We start from the raw sequence: 10,100 nt of genomic DNA on the forward strand, positions 1-10,100 counted from the left end.
CCCTCGACGTGAGAATCATGAGTTGACAATGAATCTGATGAAATCCCCAAAAACTTCCCTTCTTCCTTTTTTTTTCCTTTTTCTCATTTCTTTTTTCCGTCATTTCCTTTTCTCTCCTTTTCTTTCTTTTCTTCTTTTCTTTCTTTTCTTCCTCCCAGTGCTTTCTTCTTCTCTGCTGCTCATGCCTCTTCTCTGCACCGAGGCAACAACGAGAAGCAGCACGTGGCCCCGGTAGCTCTGGTGACTCCGATGGTCGGCAGCGGTGAGCTCCAGCAGTGGCGAGTGGCGGTAGGATGGGGCAGCCAAACGGCGCGTGACGCACAACACAAGAGGCCAGTGGCGGCGCGGCTGGGCGGAACCGAATGGCGACGAAGTGGCACGGCGCGATGAACGACGATGAAGCGGCATGACGTGTCGAACGACAGTGGCAGACGGCAGTGTCGGTGTGGGTCGGCGCGGAGAGCAAAGGGTGGTGGTGGCTAGGGTTATGGTTTGGCGGATATGGGCTCAGGCGTCAAAAGGGTCGGTCCTGATGTCTTTTTAATGCAACGACCGACCTCGGCTGGTCGTGATATTTTTTTTATCCAACGTTCTAAGTTTATTGGGCTCGCCACATATCCCTGAGTGTCCAAATAGGGTGTTTCAATAGTATAATGGATTTGTTTCGATGAGATCTTCGCATCTACGATCTCTAATCATTCATCTGAGCTACGATTAAAAAAAACTATTTTTTGCCCTTTTGGAATTTCGCACGGCAAACGTCCTAGTTTTTTGGAATTTCGCACGGCAAACGTCCTAGTTTTTCATAACTTTCGCATTACACTTATCTCATTACAATACCCAAAACTTGGGTATTACAATAACCATATCCACATTCTATTTCATTTTTAGTCTCAAAATTGGAGTTGGACACAGATAGTGTCAGATACCAATATATCACAAATAGTATCCATCACGAATACGAATCGAATACATATAAAAAACGGTGTGGTAATGGATTATTTTTTTTGTCGGATAGCACATGAAAACAACTATCACATATGTTATAATCATTCGGCCATTCAACATGTCAAAAATTTAACCTTAGCTATCTGACAAGCAAATTAACAATATGTTGCATCTCACAGGAGTCTAACTAGTGCACATCGCCGCATGATTACTGCAGTAGTGACACTAAAGTACTTGACACATTTACATTAGATAAACAATCGCACAAAATTAACTACAAGCATTAGTACCAAGACACTAACTGGTATTTGTCCTTAGGGTGTGATGTATATTGGGCTGGGCTGCTGAGCCACGAAAGCTAGACATCCGAGATTTGTTATCAGAAACTATCTGATAGCTACTATCTCAGAAATGCTTCAGTATATCCCGATCCAATAGATATTGCCCTGTCGAATTTGTAGCTGAATCTGATACAAACTATCCGAATTTGATGCTGAAACCAGCAAGTATTTGAAATTTTTAGCCGAATTCAATCCGAACTTGCTCAGCCTATCGAACGGTCGGTCAGTCGGCAATTATCCGTTCCAATTTAATCCCTAATCAGAACAAACCGGAAAAAAAAAGACTAATAACCCTGGTTACCGACTGTACCGGCCTGGACGAGCAAATTTTAGTAGTCCGGTTTTCGGTCCTTAGGCGGTGCCTTTTGAAAAGCACCTTTGATTGTAGATTTGCACGGTCCCCTACCAACGCATCTTTCTTGCTTTAAACAAAGTGTCACTACTGCTAAACAAGGCCCTCAACTACACTGAATAGTGCAACCCTTGTTGTCATGTTTGTTCACCACAAGTTCAAAGTTGAGATGAACCTGCACTCCACACCCTGCCCAAATGTCAATCCTTCCTGGGAACGCAAGAGCATCGAGCTTTCTTCAAAGACACGACTGGAAATTTCTTTCGTCAGGCCAGTGACGTAAGTTTTGGGATCAAAAGACGGACAAGTGCATGAACCAGCCAGAACAGCGAGATAGGCAGAGAGGATGAACGTGACCTGCGAACGGGCTCACAACCTAGTGGCAAAGTAAAGAACCAAGTCGGTTAGGGGTTTAAGCTCTCAGCATCACTGCACAACCCTATCTTGAATAAAAACCGTAAAAATAGATCCACTGTAAAAAAGATGAACATAACCACATGCTCACCTGGTCAAGGGTTTTGGCTGGGCAGTTGCCTACAGCCAAGAGATGCACCTGGCTAGCAGCATGCCACTTGTCGGTCAGGAAGGAACGCTTGGATATGCACACCTTTGCGTGCCTTGGTCCTTCTCTGAGATTCACCTATGGACCTGCTGAGACAGGGGATTTGGATCCAAAATTTGAAAATTCAGTTAAAATTTAGGCAAAGTTCCATAATTTTTGGCAGCAATCTCTTCCATCCAAACAGGAGGTCAATGTTGTTTGGTTGGCAGCCTCAAGGTTTGTACAACGCACAGCGCCTACTACTCACCTGTCTAAAGGTTATTCGGATAAGTTTGTCAATGGCGTGCTTCGCCTGGGTCTCAGGCTCTCAGCTGCGAGGATTCAAGTTCCCAAATTCGGTTTGAAGGTAGTTTTGTTGATGCCCAACAGCTGCCTGAAGGGTTATATAAACAGGTACATCACGAGACTTCAGCAAAGACACAAACTTTATTTATCTTCAGAAAGTTGCAAAGATTACAGTACTCAAACCATCTGCCTGTAAAACCAAGTCTCTGGAGAAGAAAAACAACCACGCAAGGTTGTCATGACAAGGGCTCTCTGGTATGCACCTTGCAAAGGCCAGTTCCTCAAGAATATAGGCAAACCCTAAAGACACCGTAAAATTGCAACAATCCATGACCAACAACACACTGCACACGACTGGATCTGGAACATACACACTCCAACAAAGACATGGAGCTAAACATCTCCGATTGGCAGCGACACCGACAATACAACTTGCTACAAACTCAAGAATGTTGATATCTGCAACTCTGTAACCAGAAGTACTGGAACAGAAGACACTTGACAATACTTGAGCTCCAAACACGACTTGAGAAACTGCATGGTGAAATGACTGTAATCACAAGGGCTTAGATTGGGATGGAGGGGCAGGGTGCCACACTAATGGCAGCCAAAGGCTCAAAGAACAGATATCCTAACAGGAGGATACCTGCAAAAAACAAGCCTTCGCTAAAATGCCCCCCATCCCCCGGAAAACAACAAGCCCCAAGACAAACAGGAAGCCCACCAGGCCACAAACACGAGCCAAAAACCAGACTCAAATATGAAGCTTGACTTTAGTAGTACCGCTACGGTCGTATATTTGCATCTGGAGATGGTTGACCCAGCATCTCCAGCAACTAATGGCCTTCTTGTTCCTCTAAGCAAGGATGTCGCACCACCAGAGCTGCTTCTCCAATGATGCAATGTTGTGGTTGCCAATGAAGTTGAACTGAAGATTGAGTCCCTCCAAAGATGAAGACATGCTGCCTAAGAAAGGAACACTCTTCTGGGTGACCATCAAACATCCCGACAATGAAAGGACGCGGAGCTTGAGCTGTTTTGCTGATGCTAGGACCGCAACACCATAGTCGCTGACCATGCAATTTGAAAGATCAAGCTCGGCAAGCTGGCTGCAACTCTCAGAAATGGCAAACAGGCTAGCATCAGTTACCTTACTGCAGCCCTCAAGACTAAGGTGTGCAAGAGAACTCCCATGTGCCTTCACCAAGGCAGAAACAGCTGCATCTGTGAGATTCTCGCAACCATTCAAGTCAACATTGACCAGCTCACTCTCGGAACTCTTGATCAATGGAAGGAAGCCATTGTCGGTAACTGCACCAAGACCACTCAGATTTACATTCTCCAATTGAGGGCAGATCATGCCCACCACGGCCAAGCTGGCATCAGTGAAACCTGGGCAATCCTTGATGGCCAGGGAACGAAGCGACTTGCATACTGGAAGCTGTGCAGGTGCAGAGCAGACGTCCTTGATCCCAATGCACTTGACCAAAGAGAGATCCTTAAACTTTGGGCTGCAGTTGAGAAGGAAAGCAAGAATGCCCATGAGAGTAACCTTGTTGCATTCCTCAATCTGCAAATTCTCCAGAAGCTTTGCTGATTCCGCAAATTCCTTGAGACAACCATCTGAGATCTTGCTGCACTTTTTGAGGTTAATAAGCTTCAAACTTGGGCAGAACTTGGCAACAGATGCAAGAGCAAGATCCGTGAGTCCAGGGCAGGAGATGACAGTCATACATCTGAGCTTCTGCAGGCCCAGGGCATTGGCCATCACCCAAAACCCTCTCTCACCAACTGCAGGAAGGCGAGCGAGGGTGAGGTCTGTGATCGCCTTCCCATAGTACCCAATCACCGCAAGAGAGGCATCAGTAATGCTCAAACCCTGGAGCCGGACCTTGGCCAATGACGCGGTCGCGGAGCAGACGAGGCCAGACACTCCCTGATCATCAACATGTGTGCAATTCTTGATGTTAACCGCCTGCAGCTTTGCGCAGTACCGCCCAATTGCCTTGAGGCCCTCGTTGGCAACACCAGAGCATGCCTCGATGGCCAGTAACTTCAAGTCCGGGCACCCTTGAGCGAGCGCGATGAGGCCCTTGTCAGTGATCAGGGGGCAGCCAGTGATGTCAAGGCGCTCCAGTGAGTGGCACTCGGCGGCGATCTCGGCGAGCCCAGCATCTGTCACCTGCGGTACATCCCACAAGGCAAGTGAACGGAGCGCCGGGCAACCACGGGCGAGCGCAGAGAGGCCGGTGTCGGTGACGCCACGCAGCGGGTGGCTCCCACGGACGGAAACGCTGGCAAGACGGCCGTGGAGCGCGTTGGCGACTGCCGCCGCCGTGAGGCGAGCGTCCGTGGCCTCCTTGCCCTCGAGGGTCCTCTCGCGGTTGCCGTCGTCGCACATGAAATCGGCCTCGTCGTCCTCGCCGAGGTACTCCTGATTGAGGTCCGGCACGCTGGGGGCCGGGACCAGCACGGCCTCGGACGCGCGGATGCTGCCGAGGAGCGCGAGCCAGCGGCGTGAGACGCAGGCCGACGCGCACCGCTCGCGGCCGCCATGCACGCGGCGGAGGACCTCGAAGAGGCACTCGTCAGGGAGCGCGTCCAGGGACGGCTCCTCCCTCCGCTTCTGCCTCTTGGCCACCGCCTTCACGGCCTCGCCCGCAGCAGCGGCCGCCGACGCGAACACGCGCTTCCTCGGCCGGACGCCGCCGCCGCCGATGAAGAAAGCGGAGCCAAGAGACCCATCACCTAATCCAAGAAACGAACCAAACACCAATCAGTAACAAACCCAATCCCCACAACAGATCTCCCAGATCACCGCAGGATCAAAAGCAAAGGTCTTTACCTTGGTAGCCGTGAAACGGAGACATGCCGAAGTCGCCAAAGAGCACGAACGCCGTCCAAGAAGCCGAAGTCTCCGAGAACACCGGAAGAACGGAAACGAAGAAAAGAATCAACCGCAGGAAAGCCGAGGAGGAATTGAGAATCTACTGGCGGCGGAGCAGAGGACGCCGAACCCTATCGCCTTGCCGCGACAGGGGAAAAAATGGCGGGGGAGGACGGAGACGGAGACGGGTTGGGGAGGAGGAGGAGGTGGTGGTGGTGCGGTGGGGGAGGAGCACGCGGTGGCGCTGGCCTTTTATCTGGACCGGCTCCTTCGGTCGCTCCCACCCAACTTGGCCAACTTGGGGGTGCAATTCTTGGCATCCCTGTCATCTGGATCTGCTCGATTCATTGAATCTCTTCCTTCTCCCCGTCAGGACTCAGGACAGTACAGGAGATGTACTGTGCTGCAATTCAGCAGCAGCAAATGTACTGTGCTTCAAAAGGCACGAAGTGTTTTTGGTGATGAAATTTGTGCCATGGGAAAGTTTAGCTATCCATGTTTCCAAAAAAACTTAGCTTTCATCCACACTCTAATGATATGGCTAGTACAAATGTTTGTGTAATAGGTTTTGTGGAAATTGACACGCATCTGATAACCTAGGTCGCGCCGAAAATATACTTTGATAAGTTTACCCTTGAACAGTTTTTGCTCATCGCCGAGCGAAGCGGTTGTAGTAGAGATGGATGGTCTGCAACATAGGAATTTTCCAGGACTTAAAAAATGCACGTTTCAAACATAGGGCTAGACAAATACAACGAATTTAGAATATGATGAAAATACTGCCCATCGAAGAAAAGGATAATATAATCGGCCACAGAAGATTAAAGCAAATTACATCTTAATTATTTTACAAGCTTCCTGGAGTTCAGGCATCTTAAAACGCCAAACATCTCAAGCGACTGTGTGCAAGGCTGGTCTTGACATTTCGGTGATCCGATGCGAAACTAAAAAAAGAGCTCTATTAAACATAATGTGTGAAACATTTATATATCAATTGCAAACACAAAAATACTTGATCAACTCAAGAAAATCTTACTGACCGTCGCGTAGAACTCACAAATCCCAATAATATCCATCCCTAACCAATTTCCAATCAATTGATTATCAATGGCTTGCTGTAATAAACAAACAAAATTAGTCAAATTCAGACTTTGGGTCGACAGAGAATCAGAGGATGTGAGGAGGATCATCAAACATCAATTCGTCACGAGATACCTTCAACTCCTTCCATCCTTCATTCACTGAGTTGTGCACCACCTTGTCTAGAAATTCTGATTGCCATCAGTTAATAGAGGCACCACCGACGATGCAATTTACAATCACAATTATGAATTATCAAATTCTCATGACTATCGTCGACTTACCGCTTCAGTAGTGTCGCTATGTCTGTGGTCCTGGATCCTGCAGACATGCAATCAACGAAGTCTCCAACCGCCAACGCCAGGATGCGTCTTCTTGACCAGGGTCAGTAGGCACAAGAATCACGATTAGGACTCATGTCTTAGGTCTCAGGAGATCGAAGATCATCGACACAACCCAACCAGATGGGCGATTGAGTGGCTAATCGAAGGAACAGGATAACCTGGGCTTGGTCGGGCACAACCAAAGGCCTAGATGGTTGTTTGCTAATCAGGTACTAGATCAAAAGAGCAGGCCTGCGATGGAGACAAGGAGCCCACCTAACCTACGGATTGCTATGTGACAACCTATGGCCTAGCATATGAAACTTGGCTTACTATGCTTCATTGTCACGTCCAAGGAGGGGCCTATGTTTTGGGGGCCCACGGCGGCCACCCTGCTTGGCCCCCTCCTAGGCTGGCCCTGATAGTGTGAACGCCGACTAGTTTAGGGGAGATGCTAGGGTTTGAGGTTTCTGGGTTCACCAACGACTCCATGGGTTAGAGGGAGGATAAGGTGGCGACCGAATTGGCGATAGGCAGCGACACCACAGGCGACAGACGGGCAGCAGGCGGGATTGGCAGTGAGGGTGATGAAAATGGAGCGGATTCAACGGTGGGAGAGCCGTCGGAGATGGGTGGAGGAGGGTGAGAGGCGGGGGCGAGCACATGAGGCGTCGACACATTGAGAGAAAGAGATGTGATACAATGATGACTGAAGGTTGAAGATCTCCATGAGTCATTGGATCTCCATCTGACGAACAACACACGTCGACCGAAAAGAAAAAGAAAAAACAAGCGTCAATATAGCATCACCCATTCTTTTAACCTTTGAAACATACACTACTACAAAACTATTTTTGAGACACCCAAAGTGTCTTTTTACAGACGGGTTATATGGCAAACCGTCTGAACGATTTTTAGATGCAGACGACATAAAAAGTTGTTTGTGTAAAAGTCATTTCTACAACTAGATCCTTACGTGAACGGCTAGCGATAATCGTATTATTATCACAAACGGTTCACATAAGGAACCGTATGTGAAAATAATCAATTCTATAGGCAATTTTCTATGTAAACCATGTAATGATTATTTTTAGAGGCGGTTCCTTGTATGGTCCGTCTATAGAAATAGAGGTTCATTTTTATATGTGAACCGCCTTTAAAAATAGATAACATGTTATCTTAATTTTTTTATAATTTTTTGATACAAATTTGGATGGGGACAAGCTTTATATGAAAATTGTAGCTCTTGATGGGGTCTACAACTTTATAGTTAAAAACTTTTTATTTGAAATTATTTAAGTATCCAAATAATTAATTGAATTTTTTACACATAAGTTTCACATTCTATTGTTACCACAAGTTCTATTAATATAAGTAAACTCAAGAACAATAAGAAAAAAAATACTATCAACTCCAACATACAACAAGATCAACAAGAAAAAGATGAAAGACTCCTTTTTTAACTTTAGTGAAATTTAACCGGAGCTGTTCATTTTGGTATTTGAGTGTTTTTAATGGGTGATAAAATCTTTCTTTTGATGTCTTGCTATATCAACAAGACTTGGCTTATTAAAGTACTAGTAGAAAAATAGTATTTGCACTCCTTTCGATCGATATCTTATCTAAAAGTTCAAACGGTTATTCTAATATTTAAATGATTTCAAATAAAAAAATCAAATACAAAGTTATAAATCTCGTCGAGTGTCATAATTTTCGTACAAACTTATCCCCATCCGAGTTTATATGAAAAAATTATGAATTTTTTAGATAAACTATCATCCATTTTTAGAGCCGGTTCTTATGTGAACCACATCTGGTATTGAATAATAGTTTATCTTAAAAAATTTATAATTTTTTCATACGAAATTGAACGAGGATAAACTTTATATGAAAATTATAGTACTCGACGATATCTATAACTTTATAGTTAAAAATATTTTTATTTGAAGTCATTTAGATGACTAAATAATCGTTTAAAGTTTGAAATAGAAGATATGATGTTATAATCAGTAGTAGTTTTATGGTGGGATGGTGTTAAGCGTCAGCGTGAGCTGAAAGGCTTCGAGTTCAAGTGCTAAGAACTGCACGTATGTATATTTCATAGAAAAAAAATACGTGACTTGTGACTTGCGACGTCGTGACTGTAAAGTGCTTGGTCAGTCAAATTTTTTAAGAAAAAAATCGATTCGTGGACCGATTTTCACGAATGGTTCCTTAAATGAATTATCTGTGATAACAGATTTTCACACGTGGTCTCTTTTACAGCTGTGAAAATCATCTATTTTTATAGATCAGAAACGAACAGTATGTGAAAACCAATTTACACTAGTGATTCTTTAAGAAACCGTTTATGATAATAGATTTTTATATATAATTTTTTATATTTATAAAAATAGACCTCCAATCACATACGAATATACTGAACGTAGGTAAAAACAGATTATCATGTGTCCTTGAAAATAATTTTTTAGTGATACGAGCATACTAGTCTGGGTTCACGCACCCAGCCCACGCGTACCGCGTTCGTGCAAGTCCCGCTCCGCTCCTCCCGCGCCGCGCGTTAGCGTTCCCTGCAAGTGCAGCTCACTTGGACGTCCCCCCCACCCCCACCGGACCCCGGTGGGGCCCAGGCCCAACACACGCCACGCACTTTCGCTTAGTTTATCTTTAGCTTAACAAAGCCGGATTAGCAAGGTGCATCGCATGTAGCCGTGGCGCTTCATTATTCTTCCTTCCGTAGGATCTTATCTATCCTGTTGATCTACAAGTGCTCTTTTTTCTCTTGGTTCCTTCCCACCTACTTTTTTTTTAAAAAAAAGAACTAACATACTTTATTTTTTTATTGAAACGGTTCGTTCCATTAAAACAGTTGTGCAGAAATATCGCTGGCAACCAAAACCCGGACACATTAAACTCTGGCCGTATTATCATGCTAATCCACACAATTTAGATTCTATTTATTTTAGATTATTGATTATAGATTATGATCATAATTTGTAAGCTAAAATAAATAAATAGATTGTGTTAATATTTAATTTTTAAATTATAATAATTTAGTAATCTGTTTTTCATCGACTTATATAAATTGTGCAATCTAATTTTTAAAATCTAATTTTTTACAATCCACCACTGCAAAGTACTTTTTACTACTTACTATTAAAACAAACATGCCCTTAATCAGAAAACGCAGCACACACGGTCCCGACACTATGCAACAGCCACTTCCATGTGCGCCCAATCGCTTGTCTACGGTCCATATGTCAGTGACTGTGTTCTGTGGAGGCCCTGTAGGCCAAATTGATCGTGCTTCTTGATTAGCCCC

At 45.0% G+C, this 10,100-nt stretch overlaps 1 protein-coding gene across 1 annotated transcript; it reads right to left on the minus strand.

The window, feature by feature from the left end:
- Nucleotides 1-2,610: 2,610 nt before the first annotated feature.
- Nucleotides 2,611-5,686, minus strand: LOC133883452 (EIN3-binding F-box protein 1-like). Its single transcript, XM_062322782.1, has 2 exons — nucleotides 5,334-5,686; nucleotides 2,611-5,236 (listed from the first exon to the last, which is right to left on the minus strand). Exons 1-2 carry the CDS (start codon nucleotides 5,356-5,358, stop codon nucleotides 3,345-3,347), a joined length of 1,917 nt encoding a protein of 638 aa, XP_062178766.1. The 5' UTR covers nucleotides 5,359-5,686; the 3' UTR covers nucleotides 2,611-3,344.
- Nucleotides 5,687-10,100: the final 4,414 nt, after the last annotated feature.

The sequence above is a fragment of the Phragmites australis genome, chromosome 10, assembly GCF_958298935.1.
Source record: "Phragmites australis chromosome 10, lpPhrAust1.1, whole genome shotgun sequence".
Lineage (NCBI taxonomy): Eukaryota > Viridiplantae > Streptophyta > Magnoliopsida > Poales > Poaceae > Phragmites > Phragmites australis.

Coding starts and splice junctions, on each gene's coding strand:
- LOC133883452 (XM_062322782.1), bottom strand. CDS start 5,358: ATGTCTCCGTTTCACGGCTACCAAG. Junction 5,237..5,333: donor TCCGTTTCACGGCTACCAAG/GTAAAGACCTTT, acceptor TTCTTGGATTAG/GTGATGGGTCTCTTGGCTCC.